The sequence below is a fragment of the Manis pentadactyla genome, chromosome 5 (genome assembly GCF_030020395.1).
Source record: "Manis pentadactyla isolate mManPen7 chromosome 5, mManPen7.hap1, whole genome shotgun sequence".
Lineage (NCBI taxonomy): Eukaryota > Metazoa > Chordata > Mammalia > Pholidota > Manidae > Manis > Manis pentadactyla.
In genome coordinates, this window is record NC_080023.1 from 168,618,415 (window position 1) to 168,646,016 (window position 27,602).

The 27,602-nt window shown below is 52.1% G+C and overlaps 1 protein-coding gene across 2 annotated transcripts; it reads right to left on the bottom strand.

Moving 5' to 3' along the window:
* Positions 1 to 9,956: 9,956 nt before the first annotated feature.
* KCNG1 (potassium voltage-gated channel modifier subfamily G member 1) lies at positions 9,957 to 27,291 on the bottom strand. Of its 2 annotated transcripts, none has more exons than XM_036901964.2 (3): positions 27,051 to 27,291; positions 15,175 to 15,974; positions 9,957 to 11,127 (listed from the first exon to the last, which is right to left on the bottom strand). In XM_036901964.2, exons 2-3 carry the CDS (start codon positions 15,946 to 15,948, stop codon positions 10,357 to 10,359), a joined length of 1,545 nt encoding a protein of 514 aa, XP_036757859.1. In that variant the 5' UTR covers positions 15,949 to 15,974; positions 27,051 to 27,291; the 3' UTR covers positions 9,957 to 10,356. The 2 variants fall into 2 exon arrangements, with proteins under 2 accessions (XP_036757859.1, XP_057359067.1); XM_057503084.1 differs by lacking the exon at positions 27,051 to 27,291 and adding an exon at positions 17,398 to 17,600.
* Between the last annotated feature and the right edge of the window lie 311 nt (positions 27,292 to 27,602).

The window sequence follows — 27,602 nt, forward strand, 5'->3', positions numbered from 1 at the left end:
TATATTTTTGTTTGAAATCTATGCACCCTGCTCACAGGTAGCACCCATCACAGGCTGTTTATTTGGCTTGCTTTCCAGTTATTTGGTCCCTCCTGCTTGGGTGCAGTGTGGCTGCGTCTTCACCCCTCCTCTCTCCTCCTTTATCTCACTTAATTTTCACCACACAGCAGCCTGAGTCAGTATGCAAATAAGACAGTCCTGGGGAAGATGAGAATTCTTGCTGGGCTGCTTACTGGGAATGGATGGAAATAAATATATTTTTTTCCTCTCTCCTTCTGAACAAGTAGAGGCAGGCTTGTTGAAGTTGCTGGAAGTGACAATACCAGTATTTGCGCTTCCAGGAGTTCTCTTTCGATGAGCAGGAGTCTGTGACAGCACCCCCACCTCCCCTGCTTCCTCTTGCTGCTGCTTATGTAGGATGCTCCAGGGCTGGGCCACTGAGCACAGCAGGGCTAGGCCATGAGTGCCCTTGGCAAGTTTCTCATTCTATCTGTAGAATGGGAATAGTGCCTACTGAGCCAGGCACTCCCTGTTTGCTCCTCAGACCCATTGTCTGCTCTGGGAGGCTGACCATTAAGGACTGCATTACTCAGGGATCCTGCCTTCTGGCTTCTGGTTGGGTTTGCAAAGGGAGGTGTGATAGGGAGTTTATTACCTGATTCTTCCCTGCTCTGGGCCGAGCCGTGCATTATCTCTCTGACCTCAGCTCCTGCCAGAAAGATGCCTCTACAGCTTCAGATCTGGGAATGTGTGCCGGTGTACTGTTTCTCAGCTCCAAATTCACCCTTCGATACCTGCTTTGTGATAATGGACAGAGTTCTTTGAAGAATCTCTCCTTTGCATCTTTAAGTGCAATGTTAAGCTTTGCCAGTAGAGGACGCTAGAGGGACACTGGCGGCTCAGCTCCTGTTTTCATTCTTCACCTACTTTCAGTCCACCAGGTGGAGCATGTGCCCAGGACCTGGCCAATCAGAGCACTGGGTTCATTGACTGAGTCAGGGGGGTGCTCATGGTCTAAAGCTACTGAGTCAGAATGAATCTCAGAACTTCTGGCAGGAGCTACCCAAAAGACAGTTAGTTTCTCTTTCCTCTAGAACTCGAACTTGAGAAGATGAGAGGCTGGGGTGCTGCAGCCTTGTTGTGACATGAAGGGAGAGTCTTGAGCCGCCAGATGGAACAGGAGAGTGAAGCTGATAAAGGTGGTGATTACAAGGTGGTGAGAAATGGACATTTGAGCTGCACCTGAAGCTGGCATAACCTTGGGGCTTTTCAGTTAGGAGTGTCCTCTCTGCACACTCCTACCTCCACCACTACATTCTCCATCCCAACCCCCCGACCAAGCCAGTTTTAGTTGGGTTTTCTACTATTTGGAAACATAATCATCCTGCCTGATATAATATCATTTTAATTTTCACAAAATGACTTTAGGAAACTACGACTCAGTATTTCTTCTTTGCCAGGCACTTTACTGCATTATCTCATTTAATCCTCTCCTATCCCACACAGCCCTTGGAGGAAGGTGTTATCATTATCCCCGTTTTCCAGATGAGGAAAACAATGCTCAGCAGAGTTTAGAGAACTAGCTTAAGGCCACCCAGCTAGTTGATGGTAGAAGTGGGATGTGGCCCTTTGTACCCTATGCTGCCTCCCAGCAGAGTGGAAGCCAGTTGTCTGTCTTCTTAGGGGGTGAGACCCAAGCATCTGCAGCCAAGCGAGTGCAATGGGCCATGCGGGGGTGGGGAGAACAACATCCAGATCCCTGAAATTACACAGCAACACGGTTCCCCCATGTTCATTATCTAACTGCTAATGAAAAGATATCCAAATCGTGGCTGTGCCAAGTTCTGTTGGAACAAAGTATGAACATGCATTTGTATTTAGCAGCCACCACCATGCAGGCAAATAGGAAATGTGTGAACGTCTCTTGTAATGTTAAAAAAAAATCAGGCCTAATCATATCCCTGTTATCTTGTATATGCTATTAATTTATCAAACTCTTTTCATTGTTGGTAGTTGAGTTTTGGGGGAATAATGAACAATAATAGCAATACCTACTATTTATTGAACACTTACTATGGAGCCAGATCCTGTTCTTGGTGCTTTATATCCTTTATTTCATTTAATGTCACCCCAGTATGGTGGGTATTATTGTTCCTTTTTCATAGAGGATGAACGAGATGTTTGTTGAAAGGATGGCTTCAGGCACTGCTGGTTCCAGGGACTCATCCTTGACATTAGACCCTAGTTTCAGTCTCATCATTCCTTGTTTCCTCTGTGTTGAAACCATTCTCAGTCTTCCATGCCTATACCAATCAGATTTATAACCAGTGAGGAAGAGAGAGGATCTTTGCTGATAGGGCCTAAAAAATCCTAACACCCATTTGGAGGATGGAGTCTGGGACTGTGGCAGCTCTAATGTGTCCCCAAGGGCCCAGATTCCCATTTTCCTGTTCTACCCCATCCTTAGCACTTGTATCTTTATGGTCACCTCATGGTCTGAGAAGGCTGTTAGAGATCCAGCAATCACATGTGTGTTCCAGCAACAGGAACAACAGAAGGACTATGTATCCCCTTCCCTTTAAGGAGACTTTTCAGTCCCTTACAAGACTTACTTAAATCTTACTAGTGAGAATTTTTTCATTTGGCCACATTTAGCTGCAAGGGAGGCTGGGAAGTGGTTTTTATTCTCAGTGGCAGCATGCCTGGATAAAACTGGGGCTCCGTAAGGAGGAAGGGGAGAATGGATGTTGGATGGATCATTAGAATTTCTGTGCCAGTGGCCATTGTCAACCACTGGGGGGATGAGCTACATGTGCCCACACTGAAGTTGTGCAGAACTGGGGGGAGTTTAGAAGGAGCTCTGGATTAGAGCTCAAAGTTCTCAATTGCTAATTCCAGCTCTGCCTCTAACTGGCTGTGTGGTCACATGCACAGCATTTTGCCTCGGTTTCAGTTTCTCGAACTGCATGATGGGGATAATAATCACATCAGCTGGGTATGCTTTGGGCTGCAAGCAGAGAATGCCTGCCTCGCGGTAGGGTGACCAACTTATCTTGGTCTTCCTGGAGCTTTTCTGGGCTTAACGTTCAATACTAAATGCTAAATGCAGCATCCCAGGAGCCCCCTCAGGCCAGGATGGTTGGGCACTGTAAGTAGCAGTGACTTAAATCATAAAGACATTTACCACTTAGAGGTAGGTGTTCCTGGGTGGGTTCAGCTGCTTAATGATCCCTGCATGGACCCTTGCAGACTTTGCATCATTTAGATCTACCCTCCTTCACAGGTTAGGTTTCCTTCCTCCGACTTGCCATCCCCTGGTCACAAGCATGGCCACCAGCCCTGGCACCAGTCTTAGGTCAGGCTCCCTAGAAGCAAAGGGCTGAGATGGGGATCGGGTTGCACTTGATTTATTGAGGCATGCTCTAGGAGAAACTTCTAGGGAGGAGAGCAGGATTGGGACAAAGCTCAGCACAGAATGGCTTTGGCCAGAGTCCCATGGGCAGCAGTGAAGCATGAACAGCATCACACAAATGCCACCTTGAGGCCAGGGGCTGAGGACTTGCACTGCCATGTCAGCTGGTCACTGGCTGTGGCCTGCCTTGGGGGCAGAGGGGTACGCTCCGCATACGGTGATTCCCGGGAGAGGGGGCTGCTATGAGTTTTGACAACACAAGGAATCTGGGGGCTGGGCCCCCACAGAATATTCTGCCCATGTGTTCACTCAGCAGCATCCAGGGCAGAATGAGGGAAAGAGGAGAAAAGGGCTTTCTCTTATCAGAGGGAAAATGTCCCGAGCAACCAGGTGGACTTCCTCTGGGGTTTCATTAGCCAGGACTGGATCGCATCACCCGCTCAGTCCCCCACCATGACTCACTGGCAAACAGCGGTGGGATTACCATGGTTGGTGTAAACCCTGGGTCTGGGCAAGTGGGGGACCTGTTGGCAGGCAAGTTGGGGGAAGAGCTTTCGCATAGGCCACCTGTAGCTTCCGACCCCCCAGCACTGGGGGAGGGTGATGTCTGAGCACCGATCATGACACTGCACACACACGCCATCGGCACTTACTTCCTTCTAGAGCTTTCCCTGGTCTCTGTAGGCAAATATATTAGAACTCCTTAACAGAGATGAGGCCACCTGCTAACTCCCAGACCCTACCCTGAAATTCTGGGCAAATGCAGGCTCTTCAAGAGGCTGGCAGGCCATTCCAAGTCTCTGTTAGCGGACCGTTTACTATAGTATGTGGGGTTGTGTTTTCAGCTGGGCTTCCCACCTTACTCTCCTCTGAAAGTGAGGCAAAGCCCAGCAGCCCAGGACGGGATGTGAATGCTGAGGGCAACGCAATAAAGGTATTGCTCCTTTTCCTCAGACATCCCTACTTCCCTCCTTCCCTCCATCGTCTCCAGGCGCCTCGGCTGACTCTCACCACTGAGTTATTTCTGTGCCAATTACAAAAGACCTCTGAGTTTCTAATGTGAGGAGGCATTTCCCATTTAATTGGCTTTATGGAGAAACAGCATCTGTCCATTTGGCAGTGATTCTGGCCACCTATTAAATGGGCATTTAGAGAACGATTCTGAGAATTTCTTTTTTGGGCCCCATATATATATAATCATAAACATGGTAGAATTCCTACAGTACCAAGTAACCCAGACTTAGGATATAATCCTATCAGGTTCTTTTTTACCTCCCGTTTCTGAAACCAAGGCCAGCTGGGGGCTTTCAGTTTATTTCAGCAAATTTATTTGTTTGGACTTTTACAGGTCATTGGGTAAACAGCACGTTCTATTCAGGAAAGAAAAACATAAAAATCTTTCAGGCTCTGCTTTACAGTTGCAAACAAGTCCCACAGTATCTTTTCATACATTTAATTCAGAATACAAAGATGTTGATGGAGGATGAAGCTCACGTAGTAGAGGTTGTTTCTAAGCAGAAATCACGGGGTCACCTAGGGTGGGGGATGAGGTATTTGCCTGCTATAACTGTGGTGTCATTTTATAGGAATAGATCTTAATGAGATTCCTGCCACCATATATATGAATAAATATGGTCGATAAGTGTATGCATTTTGTAGGCCATAGAAATAAGGGATTCACAGATTCATTTAGTCAGCAAATATTTGTTGAGCACCTACTATGTGCCAGGTGCTGCCCTAGACTGGGGATACAGCTGTAAAGGTCCCTGCCCACATGGAGCTGACCGCCCAGTGGGGAGAGAGACCACAAGCATACATGTATAATGTACTGGGTGATAATAAGGGTTCTAGAGAAGGATGAAGCAAAAAAAGGGGTCTGGGTGTTTTAAAATTTAGATTTTATTATTATTCAGGTATGGCGAGGCCAACAGATGAGGAGACAACTGCTACTGAGAAGCCAGTTTGTTATGCTTACAGTTCACAAGAGGAGGGGGCATGCCACATCGTGGGGGGCCACGCGGGGAAGCACCAGGGTGGGTCAGAGGCAGGGGTGGGGGGAGCTGTGAGCAAAAGCCTTTATTGTGGTTTTGAGGGAAGGAATGGTGAGGCAGGGTAAGCAGGCTTAGGATTAACTAGTTTTAAAAAGCTCAGCAGGCTCTGGGGCACGGGGCAGGCTCTCCCTGCTTGTCTGATACTGGCTCTGGGGTGCTTAGGGCTGGTGGATAGTGGTCTGGTGTCTGAGAGCCTGAAAAAGGAGGGGGTTGGCGTATGGATTCTGGGTGGGTGGGTGTGTATTTGAAAAGAACACTTGTGGACAAGTTGTTTCCCATCTCTAGGAACTGGCTATCTCTGGGAGGGGTAGTCCTTTTTCAGGGTCTGCAAGGCCCCAGATATCAAAACATCACAAGACAGAAAATAAAAGCCATGGTCAGTACCCTGGGAGCATGATCTTTATACAGGGAGGCAGGGAGGAGGTCAGATAAAGCCTCTGTTTTAAGTGACATTTGAGCAGAGACCCAAATGAAGAGGGAGAGAAAGTGGATGTATCAAAGGGAAGAGCCTTCCAGGCTAAGGAGGAAAGAGCAGGTGCAAAGGCCCTAAGGTGGGAGTGTATTTGGTCTGTTCAATAAATAGAAAATAACTTGGTGTGACTGACAGGAGAGGTGAGGGGATACAAGGAGACCAGGCCAAGGATGTGGGGCTGAGAGAAAGACCCTGGCTTTGACCCTGAATGGGGTGGAATGTCACCAGGTTAGGGGTGGTACTGCCTTGAACTGAAGATGAGCATCATCTGACTTGGATTCTAACAGGGTCCCTCATTGCTGGGCAGAGGACAGGTGGGGCAGGGAGTGGGGAGAGCAGGGAAGTCAGGCAGGAGGCTCCAGCTACAGGCTAGGAGGGAGAGGACAGGGCTGGACCACTGGAGCTGCAAGTGGTCGGATTCCCCATAAAAGCGAACAGGACTGGATGGGATGGGTTTGAGGAAGAGAGGGAGACATAGGACAGCCTATATTAGGAGGAAGACTAGTTACTGGTTTTCTGGAGGAAAACATAAGTGGGGCCATTTTGGCAAATGGAACGCTGAGTGAACATTGTATTCTCTTTGCTGGCACGTCTCTGCACACTCCTACAGCCTCCTGTGCCTGCACCCCATCACCCCACATGTTTGGAAATATTTTACTCACCATGTCATTTACTCCATCAGATTATCAGCACCTCTGGGGCAGCGACTGAATCTAGTTCTGTTGTTCTGTTTGTTTGGTCCTCGCTGCTGTGACGGTGCCTCTTTCTGAATAAGGTCTCTGGAAATGTTTGTTGAAAGACCATCTGTTTTGCAGATCTGAGCTTTCTTCCTGGGAGGAAGGCTGTTCCCAGCAGGGACCTGTTTCTGTGTCATATGCTCCCTTGGCAGCTGGTAGAATGTCCACATGTTTCCTACTTCGGGCCTTTGCACTGGCTGTCTCCTCTGCTTGGATGGCTGCCCACCCTCCGAGGTCCCCACTGAAATGCCACCTCTTCAGTCCTTCCCTGACTCTCTGGGGTGGTTGCTCTCCACCTCCCCTGACCCCAGTTACTTTCTGCCAGGTGACCCTGTCACCGTGGGTCCCATGAGGGCAGGGTCTGGTTCTGGAACAACACTCATGGCTGTAAGGGGTGGTGGTGGTGGCTTCCCTGAGCCCCTTCGGTGGGATGGGGTGCCAGGTGTGAAAGGCTCCCACCTGCCCTTGTTGGGAGACCTGCCCTTGGCTGACTGGAGCTGTCTGGCAGGGGGGACAGGACGGGCCCAGAACTAGGGAGAGGCAAGCGGCGCCGAATCACGCAAGTGCAAAGGCAGATCCTGGCTTTATTGAAAATTTTGATACTTTGTTCATTGTGGGTTTTGGGCATTCATTTCAATTTTAAAAAGCAATGCATTAAAATATGAATTACGTTGATAATTGAGTTATTTTTGGTTCCCCCTTACATTCTATGCTCAAGGCAAGAAGTCCTGACCCTGCTCAGAGATGGGACCTTAGAATCTGTAGTGTTAAATCAGCCTTCCCCAACCCCCCACTTACAGAAATGCTGAGTTAGATCAGCAATGGGGGATAACCATGTAACTTAGAAAAATAAAACAGATTTTGCAAGGCCAGTTTTGCTATTTCCCCCAGAGCAATGATTTTCACACCCATCTGGGTTGTAAGGAGCTAACTGACTATACCGGGGTCAAGAGGGAGGCCCCATTAGGGAAAGGGCAAGGAACTGAGCCACCGCATGTCAATCAGAACAGCTCTTACTCAGTCTGATTTATAGCTGGGCTGTCTGCATCAGATTCACATGCTAAAAAAAAAAAGAGGAAAAGACATAACCATAAAGTTGATCACAGACCTAGAAGCAGCTAATTCGGTGTTCTGAGGCTCCCTAGCTCTTAGTTAGGGCCAAGGGCCCATAAGGCCCCCTCTGGGTGTGCAGGTCAGTATCTACAGCCTCTTTGGCCTTCAGGGGAAGTCACAGAGGTACCTGAGTCCGTTAGGGCCTCTTCCTGGGCCAACAGCACTGGTCAGAGTCTGTGCAGGACGATGCCAGAAATCTTGACCCTTCAGTGACCCCAGCTCCTCCTCTGCACAAGCTCAGCCTCTGTCCTCTGTGGAAACACAGCTTCCCTCCCAGTGCTGCCCCATTTGGGGCTCCCTCCTCCACACCAAATGCTACTGGCCTTCCACTCCCTTGGGTTTTAAAGCACTCTGTTGATACCTCTTTCGGTGTCATGCCTCAGTGTGTTCAGCATTTTCAGTTGTCTGCTGTCTCTCACAGCCACTTTGGAGGGGAAAAAGGTCACTCCATCAATCGAAGGTGTGATTACCATGACGGCAGTGCCTGATCACTGTGACATCCACCGGGCAGACGAACGTAGAGCTGATTAGTTAGAAAACTTACTTTTCAGGTGTGAGTCACTGGAAGCAGGCGTCAGGGGAACGTTTAACAAGGCCCTTGGGACTCCAAACGATATTTCCGCTCTGCATCCCTGCGTGCAAACCATGCTGAGATAGCCATGCCTCCCCACCAGAGAGGGAGGGAGAGATGCTCAGGGGCCTCAGCACCCAAGGTGAAAAGCAAACGCCTTTCTACTTTCTGGCCCTTTCTCCTGTTTCCCCTCATTTATTCATTCCACAAATGCTTACTGAGCACCTACTAGGTACTGGGAGGCAGGGGTGAGCAGGATTACTGAGTAGGGCCTCACAGGGCCAGTGTGGCACTAACCTCCCTATGCAGGAGACAGCCCACAACGGAGGAGCAAGAAATAAGCGAGGCAATGTCAGAGGTCAGCACATGGCTGAAGATCAAGCAGGGCCAGAGAGCGAGCAGTGGGGGACCCGTTGGCTGGATTCCCTGGAGAGGCGGTCAAGGAGGTGATGGGAAGGAGCAGCCGCAGCGCTCTCTGTGGGAAGGGCATTCCTGGCAGAGGGACCTGCAGATGTGAGGGCGGGAACGGGCTTGTCAGCAGGGCAGTACAGAGGCCAGTGTGGCTGGACGGAGTGAGCAGAACAGGGGCGAGATGCAGCTGCACAGGAGGGCAGGGCCCAGGCCATGCAGGGCGTGTGGGTTTCATTCTCCATGTACTGACAGCCCCTGGTGGGCTGAGGCAGGAAATAGTGAGCAGGGATTTGGTTTAGGGTGTGCCTTCTGCTTAGCCGAGTGGGTGGGTGTGGCCAAAGCAGCAGGGGCTCTGGACCGTGAGGGCGAGGGCGTGCTTGTGATGCAACCTTGGGGTGAAGGCCCCTCCCCATGCTGGCACTGAGGGGCTCTGATCCCCGAGGGCTGAGGAAACCTGCTGCACAGGCCCGGGGGGTCCCTCCATCGTGGATCACGTATGCGATGTGAGTCTGGTGTAGCTCCTGGTCAGGCGGGCGCTCTGTCCGTCTTTGGGAGGCCTAGGGAGGCCTTTGGGGGCTTCAGACTGTGCCTCTCAGGTTGCCCGGGCAACCATGGCCCACTTTTCCAAAGCACCAGCCCCTCTCTAGGCTTAGCTTTAGATTCAGGTAAATGATTCAAAGCATTTTTTTTTCCCAAATAGTAAAATAAACGTGGAGTAGAGAAAAAATCCACACTTAAGTTTTAAAGATAAAATGAAGTGATTTAACCTTTGTAGTTAGCAGAGGTGACAGGCCCTTGGTGTCCATTTAACTGTTAGGGGTTCCTTGGTGGGGGGGAAAGTTTGAGAGCTTCAAGGTGCAAAAGAGGAAACTAGAGGAAGGGAGAGAATGAAAAAGGGACGAAGAGAGGCCTGCAGTGGGAGGAATCAAAGAGAAACAGGAGAGCGAATGCAGCGTTCTCCGGCAATGCCCCTGACATATCTGTTGTCACCCTTTTTCCCCCTGCACTGAACTCCCCACCAGGCCTGAACAATTCAACAATCAAGCCCTTTTACTTCGAGGCCCCACTCTGGCCTGCTCTGCTGGGAAACACAGTTAAGTTGTGTTTCTTAACAGGGCCCGCAGAAGGCATTTTCCTTCTTTTTCATCAGTTTTCTTTAATTACATGTGAACCACACTAAAGACAGACATGTCGCTGTTGGTTTGTATTTTTTTTTCTCCAGGCAGACCCACAAAGCAAGTCTTTGCTGGGCATGTGACGTACATGGTGGAAAGAACAAGGCATCTCCACATGGAGGGAAACAGGCATGGGGGCTGGGGCGCGGGGGGACCGTCCCGGCTGTGTGCCGGGCTCCTGACCAGCTTCCACTTCACCTCCTGACGGAGAGGGCCAGGGACCCTCCTGCGGATGTGCAGGTGTGCGGATGTCCTCCCCAGGGTGTGGCCCGAGTCCGTCCCACGCCAGGGCCGCGCTCAGAAGCAGCATGTGCCTTTGAAGGCTCGTGTAGGGATGGCAGTAGCTTCAGGCCGCGGAGGCAGGCAGGGCTGGGGGTGTCTTGGTGGCGGCGGCGGCGGGAGTGTCCCCTGGGCTCAGTTGTTGTCTCTGGTGTCTGAGGAGGCACTCCCAAACAAGATGTCACTGTCGTGGGACATGCTGCTCAGCTGCGACTTGGTTTTGATGAGGAACTGGGCCCTTCGAAAGGTCACCCTCTCCTGCTCCTGCTTAAGCTCCAGGTAGGAGCGGGAGAACGTGTGGAAGATGGAGGTCACCGGGAAGGCCATGAGGAGGATGCCGCTGAGGATGCTGCTGAGCGCCACCACCTGGCCCGGCGTGCTCCTGGGCACCATGTCCCCGTAGCCCACAGTCGTCATGGTGATGACGGCCCACCAATAGCAGGCGGGGATGCTGGTGAACTCGGGGCTATCGGCCATCTCGTTCTCAATGACGTAGAGGAGGGGAGCAAAGAGGGCGATGGCCACACACAGGAAGAGCAGCAGCAGGCCGAACTCGCGCGTGCAGCGGCGGGCCGTGAGCCCCAGCGTCTGCAGCCCCAGGGAGTGGCGGGCCAGGCGCATGACGTACAGGATGCGCAGAGCCCGCAGGACCCGCAGCACCAGCCCCACCTTGTCCAGGTAGTTGTTGCTCGCGCCGGGTTTGCGGCGGCCCGCGGCGGCGCCGTCCACCAGCAGGGTGATGTAGTAGGGCAGGATGGCCACCATGTCGATGAGCGTCAGCGGGCTCCGCAGGAAGGTGAACTTGCTGGGCGCCTGGATGAACCGCAGGAGGAACTCGAGGGAGAACCAGCCCACGCACACCGATTCCACGAGGAAGACGTTGTGGCACATCTGGGAGCACTGGCCCTGGGAGAGGGGGGAGGCCGCGGGAGAGGTCAGTGGCACTGCCAGCAAGGAGCCCTGCCTGGAGGGGCGCTCCCCTACCTGGTGAAAGGTGGCCTGGGCACGGCCCACCTGTCAGGCCGTGTGGCCCTGGGGTCTCTCTAGCTGTGCTCATTCCCGGGTGATGCCCTCCAGGCCTAGGGATTGAAGAACCGACTGTATGCTGACCCCTCCTCTGTCTCTCCAGCCCACACTTTGTCCCTGAACTCATCTCAGAAGGGCTGCCTCTTTGACATCACCCTGTGCGTCTGATAGGCGTCTCAAACTCCTCATGTCCCCAACCAGGCCCCTGGTTCCTTTTTCATAAAATTATTTTTATTAACACATAATTGACATATAACACTGTATAAGTTCAAAATGTATAAGGTGTTGATTTGATACATCTACACATTGCAATATGATTGCCACCATATCATTAGCTAATACCTCTATCCTGTCACATAATTATTGTTTATTTTTTCCTCCTGGGGACAATGAAGAGCTTGTCTCTGGGCTCTTGATTTCTTCCGCACAGCCACCTGCCTTTGGTTTCCCTTCTTAGCCACTGGCAATCCCACCTTTCTAGTCACTCAGGATGGAACATCTGGCCTCATCCCAACACTCCCATATAATACTCAGGAAGTCCTTTGGGTCTTCATTTAAAATGATTCCAGGGTCAAACCACTTACCATATGTGCACTGCCCCTTGCCCTGGTCCAGCCACCAGCCTTTCTTGCTTAGACAGCTAGACACCTTCTCCCTGGGCTCCTTTCCCTAAACCTGTTTTGTACACAAAGCTAGAGGGGCCCTGAGAATGTGAATCAGATCCTGCCCTTCCTCTGCTCTGCACCCTCCATGGCTCAGAGGGATAGCTCAGGTCCTCCTGGGGCACACGTGGCTGAGCTCTCCCCCACTTCCTAGCCCCCTGCCCACCTTGCTCACCTGCCCCAGCCTCATGGGCCTCCTCCTTGCCCCTCCAACACCTGATGCTCACCCTGCAGCCAGGCCTTGACTTTGCCCCACTCACCCCCAACCCCTTGCAGGAGTCTTCTTCCCCAGACACCCACTTTGCTCTGCCCTCCCTTCCTCCAGCTCTTTGCTTCAGTATCACCTTCTCAGGGAGGCCTTTTGTGACACTCCCGTTTAAAATTCCTCCCTCCCTTTGTCCTGCTCCCCAATTCCCCTTATCCTGCTTTGTTGTTCATCATCTTTCAATATGCTCTATAGGCTATCTATTTACCGTGTTTATTGTCTGTTTCCACCCTCACTTCACCTGCCCTCTGCCCCAGGAGATCAAGGCCCTGTTGGGGAGTTTGTATATTGTTCACTCTCAGGACCCCAGTGCGTGTGGCAGGTGATCCATTCATATTTGTTACCGGGATGGATGGAAGAGCTTAGACAGGCTGCCAACTCAAGGTTGGGTGAGTGGAAGGAGAAATGTGGGAGGTGGGCCAGGTGGGTGGAGGCCTGCTAGAGAGGGTGGCTGTCCTGCTCAGCGTCCCGATTGCTGTCCTGGGTGAATCCTGGCTTGAGGCAGCCTCACTGACATTTTTAGAGAAGCTGGAAGTCTATAGTTGTTCATGAAACCCGGGTTTTAAATGTTGTGATAATTCAATATAAAGAAAACATTCTATAGGCCAAACACATTTGTCTTGTGGGCTGCCAGCTTCTCTCTCTGGTTTGCCATTTAACTGAATGGCAGACCATCCCTGGTGGCTTTGCACTTCAACCTCAAAGCAGCCTTTGGCAGAGCAGTGAGGCACCTGGGCCACTTTGTCAGCTCCTGGGCACAGCTGGGTTTCTGAGAGTCCTGCTTTAAGAGCTCTCACTAGGAATATGCTGCAGGCTGGACTGATGAACTAATACGTGGTGGGGCTTTGACATCTCAGACCTCTGGGACAGGAAGCCCCCTCCTCTAAGAAACCTTCCTAGAGGGCACCCCCTCCAAGTACCCCCAGCACGGTTGGTGGGCTCCTCACAAGAGCCCCATCAGTTTGGGTCTCACACCTATGGTTGTAAGGGGTGTCATTGTCCCCCCGCCACTAGACTTGAAGTTCCTTAAAGCTGGAATACTTGTTCTGGTCACCCTGCCTGCCCTGTGGGCCTGAATACAGTAGGCACTCATATGTGTACTCAAGGAGCAAGTGAAACAGTGAACCCCACTAGTCCCCAAAATGAAGTCAAAGAATGGCATTTTTAGTGAATCATGAAAAAGGCCAGGTATTATCATTTTTTTTTTTAGAAAAGAAAGTATCAGATGTTGAATAAAGCAGTAACTTGATTCATATTTTCCTGATAAAATCAGGAGTGCATATGTTGGAAGTAAGAAGAAATCTATACTAAACACAGGTACTTCCAGACAGGTCTCAAATGATGAACATTTTCTTTTTCGGTGGATCTGTATAATTCTTATAGTCAACACTTCCTGCACACGCATGCGCCAGGCATTGTTCCCATCACTTCTGGTTCACTCACTGAGTCCTCATGACACAGCCTCCTTGGACATGTGAGGAAACTGAGGCACAGAGAGGTTAAGTAATTTGCCTACTGATACACAGCCAGAGTGGATGCAAGGGAATTGAAATTCAGGCCATCTGGCTCTTGCCCTGCTCTCTTTATCAGTACTCCATATGTTCATCAAAAGTTCATTTTACTGGTTGAGTGCTATTTTCTTGACATTTGTTTTAAAGATTTAAGGTATAAGAAAAGTGCCAGAAGTGCCCTGTGAGTTACAAATGCAATAGCTATTGCTACTTCCTCCATAATATATGTATGTGGAAAAACCCTCATGTGGTGAGAAGTTCTAATGTTCAGAGAGTACACGTAAAGTGCTTAGCCCACACAGGTTCTCAATAAATGCTGGGTGCTATGATATTTACGTTGACTTCATACCACATACCTATTTCTCCAATGTCTATACCATTTGCATCTGTCTGAATCTTTTGGTCTGTCTTGAAACTTGCTTCCAGAACCCCCAAGTATGGGGAAGGGGTCCTGACTCAATTAGGAGGCTGTACTGAAGAGCAACTTCCTGTGGAAGGCTCCTACCAAGAGCTGCTATGTTGTACTACAGGCCAGGGGCCCGACTTTTTAAGAGAACTTGGGAGTTTGAATTTTTAAATGAAAAGCACCTTACTTTTAAATCTCGGCAACCAAGTCAAAATTTGGAGGAACCCCACATTTGTGGGCTAATCACACCCTTACCTGGGGCTGTAGGAAGTCCCACACTGCCATATGGGACCCATCCGTCCACCTTTAAGAACACAGAATTTGGACTCAGATCTAGATCCGGGTAAGCTGCTCTGCCTTAGTGCTCTCATCTATCAAGTGGGTATGAGAACAGCTCCTCTACAGACTTCCTGGAAGATTCACTGAGAACACAGAGCAGAGCTGCATGCAGCCCAGGCCTTGGCCCCCATGACTGCCTGCTAAGTGGTAGCCTTGAGAATTGAGCATATACCCTGGTCAGGCCCTGGAGTAAACACTTTGGACATATTCTCTTATTGAACACAAAAAAAGGCTCGTTGTTTGAGGAAGTGCACACATCCCATGAGTAAAAACTATGTTCAGAACCCAGAAAATGCATCTGGGATATTTTTATACATGGGAATTGGGAAGGTCTGGAAAGGGCTGGAGTAGGCGAAATGAATTTTGATGATATATGTCATGTGCTTAGCTTGGGGTCAGGCACGTCATAAATCATATTATCCGTTTGTTCATTCCTTCATTTTTCAACAGAGAGTGGTTGAGTGCCTCAGCCACACTAGACACTGTTCTGGACGCTGGGGGCATAGCGCACACCGGGACAGGCAGGGAACTTGCGCTTGGACATGGAGGTGGTCAATACAGGTACAAACACCATGGCAAGAGAGCCTGGGGGTGCTATGTGGCCAGCGTAGTCAGGAAAGGCCTCCTGGAGGAGGTGACAGCGCTGGTATGAAGACGCGGACTTCTGGGAGCAGAGTGCTTCTGCAAGCTGCTTCTCTCCTGTCCCCGGACCTTCCCACCCCGCGCGAGGCTGTGGGCTCTTACCTGCTCCTCCTCCTCCCTCAGGCTGGGCAAGGTGCTGATGGAGAGGTTGACGGCGGTGACCGTGACAAAGAGCACCGAGAGGCAGGCGAACACCTTGCCGGGCAGCCCCGAGTGCGGCCGCTCCACCATGTCGCGCAGTCTCCGCATGCAGCGGCCCAGGCGGCCCTCGCCGTCGGCCGCGCCCTCGCCGTCGGGGCCCTCGCTGTCCGGCGCGTCGTCCGCGTCCTCGCGCTCCACCATCTCGGCGAACTCCTCGATCTTCTGCAGGTAGCGGCGCTTGCAGCAGCCGTCCAGGCGGTCCTCGGCGATGCCCCAGTAGAGCAGCTCCTCCTGGAAGGACAGCGCGCACATCTCCCGCAGCAGGCGCAGCTTGCCCGCGCGCAGGAAGGTCAGGATGGTGCCGAAGGCACCCGGGTTGCGGTCGAAGAAGAACTCGTTGCACGTGACGTCGTAGTCATCACACACGTTGAGGATGTCGTCGAAGTTGGTGCAGGCCTTGAGCTGGCCCAGCCGCGTCAGCGGGAACTCCTCGAGCGTGGTCCAGGGCAGCGAGTACTTGATGCCGCCCACGTTGATGATGATCCGCCGGCGGCGGTCCTCAGGCTGGCCGCCCTGGAAGGGCTCGTCCTGCGGCCGCAGCCGCTGGGCCCGGCGGTAGAAGACGCCCTTGAGGGACTGACTCTGGGGGAAGAAGGCGGGGTGGAAGGAGGCGTCGGAGGCGCAGCTCAGGGCGCTGTAGTCGTAATCAGAATTGTCTCCCGGTAAGAGGGTCATTTTGGGCCTTCACATCCCTCTCGGGCCTGGAGGGCGGAGGGAGGAAAGAGCCTCAGTGACTCCTGGGTGTCGCCTGACAATGCTGGTCCTGCAGATGTGCTGTTATGGACTGAACCGTGTCCCCGCAGATTCACAGGGGGTTGCCCTATGTCCCCTCCAGTGGACAGTATGTGGGGGGCGCCTTTGGGAGATGTTGGTCTAGATGAGGTCAGGAGGGTGGAGCCCCTAGGATGGGATTAGTGCCCTTAGAGGAGGGGGAAGAGACACGAGAACCCCCTCCCTCCCTCTCCACCATGGGAGGACACAGGAGGCAGCCTTCTATAAGCCAGGAAGAAAGTCCTCACCAGAGGCCCACCGTGCTGGGCCCCTGATCTCTCTGACCTCCAAACTTCAGAACTGCGAGCAATACAGGTCTGCTGCTTAAGTCTCCCAGTCTAGATATTTTGGGTATAGCAGCCCAAGCTAAGACACTCACTTAAGAGTGAAAATAGCAACACTATCATTCAGAATTTCCTCAACTTGCAATGCATATCCATCTTATTTATGTTATAAAAACTTACTGAGGGCTACTGTGTGCTAGGCACTGTTTCAAGCACTGGGGGTTCATAGACATGCAGATTCAGATATGGTCCCTAGCCCCACACAGCTGACATCCTAGTGGACTGTCATGTGACATGTGCATTATTATTTACTCAACACTTTTAGATTAGCCCCGTTTTTTTGGTATTTATTTAGCTTGCAAAGGTAGTTTAGTATAGATCAGTGGTTCTCAATCAGGGCCAATTTTGTCCCCTCGTGGACATGTGGCAATGTCTGGAGGCATCTTTTGATTGTCATGACTGTGGGATGCTACTGGTTATCTACTTGATAGGGGCCAAGGATGCTGCTAAACAGCCATGACACACAGTCCAGACCCCACAACAGAGAATTATCTGGCTTCCAATGTCCACAGTGCCAAAGTAGAGAAGCCCTGGTGTTGTGGTTATAAGCATAGACTTTGAAGCCTCATGGTCTGGGCAAGTTACTCAATCCTGATGTGTTTCAATTTCCTCATCTGTAAAATGGGTATAATGATATGGCCTACTTCATAGTAGTATTAAAAGGACTCAAAGAATTATGTACATGAGAGCACTTAATACAGTGCCTGGTACATAGTAGGTACTCAACAATTGCTATTATTACTATTCACATTATTAAAAGGATACCCTGTATTGCTCCCATAAGTGAAAAATCTATATCATTTGCCCTAAATAAGAGGCAATGTCCAAAGAAACGTACAAATATCACAATAGGGTCATATTTGCTCACATATCAGCAAACTTCATCTTGAGGATACAGAGGTGAGCTGGCCAGGCATGCTTGCTCCTCCAGGAAGCCTTCCTTGGCTCTTCCAGCTAAAATGACTTCTCCCACCCCTATACCTGGTGCATTTATCTTCAGTGCACTTACCAACCGTTTTAGAATTATCTGTGTGCAAGCCTGGCTTCTTTATTAGATTGCTTGCTCTGTGCTTCACTCATCCCTGTGTTCAGCATTCATAAGAGCTCAGAGAAGTGCTTGTGGGATGGGTCCATTTCCTGTTGGTGAGGCCACCATCACGAAGGCACTCTGAGGTCAAAATACCAGCGTACATAGGCTCCTTCCCTCCCAACCCTCAAAACTAAGAGTTTGTGCTACCAGAGTGAGATTGCTTATTCATTCATATAGCTCATGGGCTGAATTTGGTTCACAGATACTTTGCCTGGCTTGGAGATTTTGAAAATTGAGAAAGTTCATGTAAAAATTCATATTTCTGGTTTGTCTTGAAATATCAGACTACCTGGCAGCATTTGGCCCAAATTCCAGCTAAGAAATGACTGCCTTCTTTAGGCAGGGCTTGTATGCTGTAATCTACCACAGTCCCCACCCTGCCCTGTTGTCTTCCTAGCACCCACTCTACTTCACATACATGTGTCTTCTTCCTGGTCCCTGTAGGCATTTGAATTTGAGATCCCTAGATTATAATAACAGAGCTCTCTAGAATTAAGCTGATCCATGGAAAAGTAGTAAGAGTCTACTACTTTGGTTTTTAAAATCACCATCCCTCCCTGCAGCCCAAACCCCACTGCAAGTAAGTGATATCAGCAAAGTCTCTCAATTCCAAATGGAAAGCCATTTCCAATACATAAGGGTCTGTCTGTTATAGATTTGTTGAGGGAAAACACACACACACTCCTGTATGGATGAGAAACAGTGTCGAATAGAAGCAAGGGTTTCCATGGTTGAAAGAGAATCCTTTCTAACAGGAATTCCTTTACAAAAGCAATCACTCCACTCATTTCTCAGTGGGGAAGGCTACCATCTCACAGATTGGGTTTTGGAAAACTAGGATACACCTGTGTTTGAAATAAAAATGATTTCATTTTGGAGTGTGGATAATGTTTTTAAGTTCCCCTAAAATTGGAACCCATCTCCTCAGGCAAAGCCTGCCAGAATCCCTTGGAGGAGTAAGAAGAATCCCTTTTAGGCCCTGCACATTAGTGATACAGCTTTTCAGCTCTGCTGTTTCATCTTGGCCACCAAAGACAAGGGGGAAAATGACATTCCGTTTGGCAAGAATGGTGATGGAGACAAAGGAACATTCCTCTTATCCCATAAGCCCCGAGAGCTCTTGTGAAACCCCTGTAGCTGTCATCACCTCTTCTGCAGAATTTCCTCTTTCAGCCCTGCCTTCTTTCCCTACAGCTGAAAGCTCCCTCCATTAGTGACTCCTTGTGGCTTGACCTCATGCCTTGTGTCAGTGATGACTTAAAACCTCTGCATCCTGTGTGTGGAAAGTTATCCTGTCTCAGCAGACTGTTCAGGATGGAGAAGACGGAAAAAGCATGCTTCAGCCAGGGTTCCCGGGTAGGACGAGATGCTGGGATTTGTTAACTGATGTATGGGCACACTCTCTTTGGCCTTTGGTCTTGGGGATACCCGGTCTGAAGTGGGTGGGGGGACAGCTCTGCATACTAGATTCTAGAGCCTCGAGTGAAGGTCATAAATCAGACAGGCCCCAAAGTCCTGTGTCTGGGAAATAATGCTGCTTTTCCCCAAGCCTGATATCTTCACAAAAAGTTTAGTTTTTAAAAATTTATTTACAGTGTTAGGTCTGCCAGTCCTAGGGCATTATGGATTTCAATGTTTTTGCCTCGGAGGGTCTGTGGATGCTTGGGAAGAGGAAGCTGTTTGAGGCGGGGGCTGCAATAGTGGAAATGGTGATGAAGTGTCCTGAGGGAGCTGTCATTCATTCATTCAACACACACTGTGTGCTGGGAGTATGGCAGATCCAGAGGGACTGCCCAGGACAAGACAGACCCGGCTCCTGTCGTCATGGAATTGATGTTCTAGTGGGGGAGGCAGTCTCTAAATAAAGTACACAGATCATTTCAGCAAAACTAGCAAGAAAATGACTGCAGTGGGCAACATCAGCTGAAGGAGTCTGGGAGGGCTTCTCAGAGGTGGCAACCTTGGGGATGAGCCTCACGGATGGGAAGGAGCCACTCCTCTGAGGACCTGGCAGAGGGTGTCTCAGGTGGAAGGAAAGGGAAGAGCTTGCTTCCCGCCGGGGGGTGGGCTTGGATGGTCCAAGACCAGGGAAAGCCGAGGGGCCAGGCAGAGTTAGTGAAGGGAGGTGGGAGAAGGTGAGTGTACGGAGGTCAGCAGGCTGGCCATGACAAGGGGCTGAGGCTTTCTCTGTGTAGGAGGGGGAGTCCTCAGGTGTAGACTGTGCGTGGGCTGGGGAAACCAGGCTGGAAACCTCTGTAGTCATTCTGGAAAGAGACAACAAAAGCTTGGACCAGTGGAGGGGACTGGAGAGTTGCATGGATTCAGGACGGCCTTCGGATGAAGACCTCCGGGACTTGCTGAGTTTGGGGAGTGTGGTGAGGTGGGGAGAGAACATAGGATTCCAGGGGTGCCAATTCACCGAGGAGACCGATAGGTGGCGCTATGACGAGCTCTGTGTTAAACGCAGCATTTCCTGGCTGTGGGATGATGGACAGGAGTGGACGTGGGCAAATCACCCAGACAGCGGGGATGAGCTGGTCTCACATGGTGGATGGATGGTGTCAGACCACCAAATGGTCACTAAAGCTGACCTGATGACTAGGTGTGTGTGGGAAGGGTGGTTTCAGATGGCAGTTTTGACCTGGCTGGGGTGAAGAGGGCAGAGAGGGTCAGGCTAGTGGAGATATGGGGAAGCCCAGAGGCTGGAGGGGCGCCAGCACCCGCTTCCCTGTTGAAGCTGCTCTCCACAGCAGGCCTGGTTGGTTAGTGCTGGTAGATACCACTCAGGGGACACTCCTAAGGGAGTCAGACCAAGGCCCTCCCCTCAGAGACGTCCTAATCCTAATCCCTGGGACCTGTGACTGTTAGTTTATACCGCAAGGAGGAATTCAGGTTGCTGGTCAGCTGCCTTTGAAGCTGGAAAGGACAAAAAACCGACTTTCCCTTAGATCCTCCAGAAAGGAATGCGGCCTGTAAGGCCCATGTGAGACTCCTGTCCACCAGAAATGTGAGGCAATAAGTTTGTGTTGTTTCAAGCCACCTGGTTTGTGCTAATCTGTGACAACAGCAATAGGAAACTAATATAGGGGATGTTGAGAAAAGCTGGTCCTGCTCCAGCTGCAGGGTGACTGCTGACTCCGCCAAGCTGGGGAAGCAGGAGAGCCCACTAGCTGGGAAATCGGTGACCTGGGTTCAAGGCCAGTCACTCTGTGACTTTGGGCGGGTCATGTCCTACCTCTGAGACTCAGTGTCCTCATCTATAAAATGGGAATGCGAATAGCTCCTACCTCCTTGAGTTATGGTGAGGACTAAAGCAGAGGGCACGGGTGATGCACTTGGCCCGGTGCCTGACACAGTGGATGCTTGCTGTATTACTGCTAGCTATGAGGGGGGTTCTGTCATCTCCCCTCTGCCGGCCAAGGGTGACTCCTTTCTGGACCTGAACCAGCGGGAGTTGAACTCACGCTGTCTGACCGCCAGAGCCCACTGCTGGGGGGAGTGTGGTCTGCCAGGCCTCTGGCAAACCCATCAGGGATGCTGAGGGAAATGAAGAGGCTGGTTCTCTATGACCCAGGACTCCCACTCCTGGTTATAGTTCCCAGATCTGGTACACAGGGGTCGTGGGCAGCACTGTCAGTAATAAATCACTTGCACTCAAATCCTTGACTCAGGATTTGCTTCTGGGGAGTCAGACCTGAGCGAGGAACAAGGTACAATACCGTGTATCCATGTTGGCTTGTGGGGCTAGGAAGTTCCGTACCCCTGTCCCGGGCAAGGGACGTGGACAATAAGTCACGGTGGGTGCAGATGGTGGGCCCCTGGAGACTGCACAGGAAGCAGAGGCAATGAGCTAGATGTAGGTTTAGCAACACATTTAGATCTTAAAAACACGGTGCTGAGTGGAAAAAGAAACAGAAGTTTATAGCACTATGCTATTTATGTAAATGAAGACACACACAACGTTACATATTTAACAAAGATGCAAGCACATGTAAGAATCTATCTCAGCTTCGGGGAGAAGGCCTGGCAGGGCAGGGGAAGGGGAAAAAGCGGGGGGGCTGAAACGAAGGGAACAATGAGGCCAGCGATGAAGAGAGGTGCGGAGTAAAGAACAGTCAACACAGCTCTGGGTTTAATCTATGTAAAGAAAACGGAAGAGCATAAGAACAACCAAGCCACCAGGCTCCGAAGTGCCCTGGGGGCTCAGTGGAGACATAGACTCCTGGGACCATCCCCAGATCTTCTGTCGGAGTCCCTGAGAGGGAGGCCTGGGGACTGGCATTCTGACAGGCTCCCTTAGGGATTCTCGCTCAAGTTCCAGAGAGAGAAAAGGGGAGGTGCCCTACATGCCTGGAGACTCCCAACAACTGGGGCACAAGAGTTGCTCTGGGTTTTGACAGGGAGCCCCCTGCCCAACTTCCCACTCTCCGTGGGGTTCTGGAAGGCTCTGTGGGCCCTGCTTTTGGGGAGCTTCACTGGAGATGTGGAAACCCTTGTGGTCTGAGAGCAAAACCTGCAATGAGGCCACCTCAGTTAAATTCCCCTCGGTGAGTCCAAGATCTGCCGACATTCTCTATACAATTTTTTTCTTCCCTCTTGAGAGAAAGATGATGTTCACAAGGTATGTCTGAGGGCTGAGTACACATTTCCAAAGATAAATAAGTGGTTATTAAAATTGAGAAGTTCTGAGAGGCAGCCCCAGCATGAGGCCACTCTGTGGTGAGAGTCTGACTGGGTGGGGGTGCAGGGCCTGCTGGGGGCTGGAGTGGGGAGCGGGGTGGAACGAAGGTCCAAGTCAGGACTTTCATGCTGCTCCTGCTAACCAGCCTTTGGCCCGAGACAGCGCTCTGCGCCATGGAGTCCCCCGCCTCTCTGAGCCTATTTCCTCCCTGTGAGGTGGGGATAAAACTGCCCTGCCTGCCTCACAGGGCTGTTAGGAGGATCTGGGGAAAGGAGGTTTGCTGCAGGAATTACCAGGGTCACCTAATCTCTAGCCCCCATGGCCACATCCCATCAAGGACAGGAAAGGGTCCCATAAACGACTGTGGGTTGATCCCAGCTGCCGACCTACCTACCGTCTGCGTTTCTTTCCAGGTTTCAACAAACCCCTGGCCTCTCTCGACTGGGCTCTTCCAGCTCTATGCCCATAGCTAAGGAAGGAGCTCTCCGTCCCTCTCCTGGGGTGGAAGGGATGCAGAGAGGGCTGAGCACGCACAGTGCCATAGGGGCCACAGTCCCCGCCTCCCTTGATAGCACACTAAGCGCTAGGGGCTGCACCAGAGCCTTAACGGTGTGAGCCCACAATCTCCCCTAAGAGGAGGGCACTACTATTATCACCCCCATGTTACAGATGAGGAAATTGAGGCCTGGAGAAGTGAAAACTCATGACACTGTGGTAAGTGATGAAGCCAGAATCAAACTAGGTGTGTGAGACTCTCTGACCGCTGTGTTTTACTGCCTCCTTGGATTCCTGGTTCCTGGCATGTGGGTCTAGGGGGTCTCTGCCACCTGCAGCAAGTGAGGCACTGGGTCTTTTGTCTGTATTTTCTATGTACAAGCTTCTGGGAAGTCTTTGGGGATAGGGAGAAGCATGCAATTGCCCATGGCTGGGAGAAACATCTTTATTCCTATTGTATATTTGCACAAGAGTGGACTAAGAAATCAACACACTCCCTGGTTTTGTCAAATTCTGGATTGCCATTCTGGCCTCTGGACAGAAGAGCTCTCCTATGGTGGAGACAGGCACGGGTGAGGGGGTGGCCTCTGGGCCAGGCTGCCTGGCTCACCATTTACTAGCTGTTCACCTTTACACAAATGACTTCACCTCTCTGTGCCTGAGCCTCTTCAGCTTAAACTGGGGTAATCACCCAACGTGCCTCGCAAGTGTTGAAACTGTGCTGGCATATTGTAAGGGCTCTGCGTTTGTTAGACTGGCTTTTGTGCAACAAGCTTGGTAACCTTCCCCCTGCTACCCTTGAATTTCCTTTCTTAGAGGAGGAATGTGAAGCAGAGGATGGGTTTTCCCTCTCATTTGGTACTGAAGTCAAAGTCACCCCCTTGGCCAGGCCTCAGTTTCCCTATCTGTAACATAAACTGATGAGGCACACCCCTGTGGTAGGCAGAATAATGGTCCCCCAAAGACGTCTATGTCCTAATCCCTGGAACCTGGGACTATGTTACTTCATGTGGCAAAGGCATTTTGCTGGTTGTTTAAACTGAAGATCTTGAGACAGGAAGATGATCCTGGATTGTCTTGGTCAGCCCCATGTCATCCCGGGTCCTTACAAGAGGGAGGCAGGAGGGTCAGAGGCAGAGAAGGAAATGTGACAGAAGCAGAGGCTGTAGGGATGTGGGCCACAAGCCCAGAAAGTGGGCAGCATCTAGAGGCTGGAAAAGGCAAGGAAATGGATTCTCCCCCAGAAGGAACACAGCCCTGCTAACCCCTTGATTTCAGCCCAAAGAGACCTATTTTGGACTTACGATCCCCGAAACTGTGAGGCAATAAATTTGTGTTGCTTTAAGCCATTAAATCGGTGATCATACGGGGCGGCAGGAAACTGACACAACCTCCAAGGCAACTTTATAAGAGACAAGCATCTCTTTCCTGAGCTCCTCCGGCTTTGGGTTCTTCCTCCCACACCACAGCCTCCCAACCTGTGTGGCTCCCTCACTCTGAGCAGGGGTGGAGGGAGCCCATCCGTCTCTCCGCGCTGCCCTTCCCCTGTCAGTGCGGCTTCCTCTGTCAGGGCTGGCGCTGCTCGCTGGGCTGACTCAGAGCGGGTCGTGTTGCATTAAGCCCCAATTAAAACGTTAATCAAAATGGATCCAGCGTTAGGCTGGCCCGGGTCCCGGCATGCCGGATCTCCTCGAGATGCTGCGCCCCTAAGGAGAATCTGCCTTCACCCTCCAGCCATGCCAGACCTCAGTCCTGCTTCCTGGGGCCCAAGTCATGGGGTGGGGTAGGTATTTGCTGGGAGCTGGGTTCCTCCTTCCATCCCCCACCTGCCCCCAAATGAGAAAGCATTTCGCTCTCTCTCATAAAAAAGACAGGGTGGGCTCTGGAGCCTCCTTATTCTGCTTTTGGCAAAATAACACCAAATGCACATTTGCCTTCTGCCAGGAGGTGTTTTGGGGCGAGAGCCAGAAGGTCCTTTTCTATTTGCTCCTCACAGTCTGAAATCTGGGAACACAGGCGTAAGCAGAGGAGCAGGCTCAGGGGAGCAGTACGCTGGGGCAGGGGCAGGGGACACCTGCTGACACAGCCCCTCAGTTGTTTGCCCTGAGAGAGTGTGCAGGCTGCAGCGTCTGTGGGAGCTGTGGCAGGGAAGTGAGGGAGGAAAGAGGGAGGGCATGGCTGTGCCTGCCTGCCTGCCTGGGGAGGCCCAGATGTGAGGCAAAGTCACCCCAGAGCAGGGGGAGATGAGAGGCGACTCCAACCCTATCTGTAGCGCATTCACTTTATGTTCTGATTGTGTTAATCGAATACTGTCTGCTACATAATAACGATGGCCAAGGGTGACTGAGTGCTTGCAGCTAGACTTTCTTGCCTCTCGCTTTTTATTAATTCTATTTAGAGTGGCTTTTCCAGCTGCCATTTTCCACCCAGGGGCCCCATTCCTGGGTTTAATGAGTCAACCAAGAGTGGATTTCCAGACCTCTATACTTTTGGCAGTTGGAAATGCTGACTCTTCAACATATTAGGAAAGGGGATGTGGAGGAAGGCTGGCCCAGTCAAGACACCCTTTAGGGGTCCAGGGGGTTAATTCTTCAGTCCCAGTTTGAGTGTCTAAGCCACGCATTGAGGACAGAGCTCTCTGCTCTTCTGTTCCCTGGGGCATCTCCCTCACTCTTGCCAGAGCTCGGCTGTGTGTCTGGTGCAGAGAATTCCAAGTGGCAGTGGACCTGGAGCCTGGCTCCCAGGGCACCCCCAGCCTGAGCTTTCAAGCCTCAGGACAGTGATGGAGACTGTCTTATTTCCAGCACACTTACGGTTCCCCACGGGCTTTGACTGTGTCCCATGACAGACATCTTTCCACTGGAATGGGCTGCTTTAGGGATCGACTGATGAGGTCAGGCCCCAGGGGCCATCTCGGACCTGTCTTTAAAACATACCTTCCTTCCCTCCCCACTTAGCAGGTGCCTCTGAGGAGCTTCAAGACAGAAGGCATGGGGGTCAAGCTCAGGTCTGGCAGAGCCTGACAAGTCCACTTGAGAGAGAGGGCATGTTCTGGCTACGTGCCCCTCCCCTGCCCCAGACGGGTCTCTAGCAGTGCCAAACCCGCCTTGGAGATGTGCTCCCATGACGCTCCCCATAGGGACTTCGACTGTGGTCATGTGTGGGTATCAAACCCACCATGGTGAGCAAACCCCTGCTCAGATTCACAGAAGCAGGGCAACTCCTCCCCTTCATCAGAGCAGCTCTCGATCCTTCCTGCACCTCCTCCTGCACTTCTCTCAAGGTGTTGGCAAAGGGGGTCTTTGGCTCTCTCATTCACTGGGTGACTTTGGTGCTTAGACCCTTTAAGGGCTTAAGCATAGCAGGTGCTTAAGAAAATGCCTGCTGAATGGACAACTTAACTAAGCAACCCCTGATAATGGTGGAAGCCTGCATTCATCACTAAAGCTATCAGTGTTTTTTAATCCGGTTCCCCTTGACCATCCTTCCCTTCCTATTCAAGAGCCTATCCTAGGCGCCCTCTACCCTTGAGAAGGAATGCAGTAGATGAATCAAAGAAAGGCCTTTCTGCAACCTGTCCAGATACACACAGGGGCTACAGTACTGCATCCGGCAGGCTGGGGCCTCTTTAAGGGAGGGGCTGGGTCTAAATTCGTACTTCTGTCTCCAAACTGCAAGGCTGCTTCCTTCCAATCCTGTTCCCATCCTGCCCCCCGTCCTTCAGTGTTCTCTCCCCACAACTGCCTCAATAACCGTTAAATGAGGAAATAATGAATGTTGGGCACTTGGCAAGGTAAGCCGCACCTAGTAGGTGCTCAACTAACCTTCGTCCAATCCACAAATGAATAGACTTCCCTCTTTTCCTTCCTCACCCAAAGCTCCAATCCATCCAGGCTGAGCCCCTCCCAGGAGCCCCTGAGACTGAGGAGGCGACCACCCACTTTCCCTACCAAACGCGGGAGCCTCCAGTGAACAGAGCCGTCTTGGACTCCCCAGCGCCTAGCACACAGTAGGCGCTCCACAAAGGCTCATTTAGTTAATGAATGACTCAAGCCCACTGCCGGGAATGCTCCATTCTGGGCTTTAAGGTAGAGTGAACGAGTGAGACACCCCCTTCCACCTTCCCCAACACTCCCTCCTCCTCCTCGGATCCCGCGAGAAGCGGCCGCCACAGCCAGGATGTGCCCCACCTCGGGGGCGAACCCCCAGCACTTGGCACCCCGAGACCCCGTTAAGGAACTGGAGCCGGACCCCACAGCGGCTCCCGGGTCCTCTGTCGCCCCCGCCTCGGCGGTCCGGGTCCCCGCAGGGGAGCCCAGGGCCACGGCCACGTGCAGCTCTCCCGGAGCCCGAGTTCCCAGGCGCCCAGCCAGGCTGCCCCGCGCAAAGTTCCCACCTCAAGTTCCCGGCACGGCGTCCCTGCCTCGGAGTTGGCCGGGCCGCGGCTTCCGTCCCCCGGGATGCCAGCGGGACCCGGGCGAGGACGCGAGAAGGGGCTGGGAACGACCTGGACGCCCGCGCTGTCCCCCGGAGGCGCGGGCAAACTTCGGCCCCCGGGCCTGGCTCAGCTCCCGCACTCGGACACAGGGCCGCCCCGCCTCTGCCTCCCGGTCCCCGCCGGGCTCCGAGTGCGCCGGGAGCGCCGCGCCGCAGCCGCGGAGGGAGGGAGCCGGGCAGGAGGCGGGCCGGAGGGAGGGGCTGAGCGCGGGGCGGGGAGAGGGGCGGGCGGCGCCCCCGCAGCCGGACTCCGGCCGCGCCGTGCGGGACCGCGCTCCCCGGCGGCCCGGCTCCGGACCCAGGTCCTCGGAGGGGCAGCGCCCCGCGTGACGCCTCCCCGCGCCCCGGCCCCGGGCTGCACGCGCGAAGCGCCCGCCGCCGCCTTCTCTTCCTCCCCCCCGGCGCCCCGCTGCCCCTGCGCCCGCACGCCCCGGCCGTCTCGGCCCCCGCG

What these genes read in the sequence shown, in the direction of transcription:
- KCNG1 (XM_036901964.2), bottom strand. Translation starts at nt 15,948, where the DNA reads ATGACCCTCTTACCGGGAGACAATTCTGATTACGACTACAGCGCCCTG. An exon ending in TGAGGGAGGAGGAGGAGCAG is followed by an intron (nt 11,128 to 15,174) that starts GTAAGAGCCCAC and finishes CCCCTCTCCCAG; the next exon opens with GGCCAGTGCTCCCAGATGTG.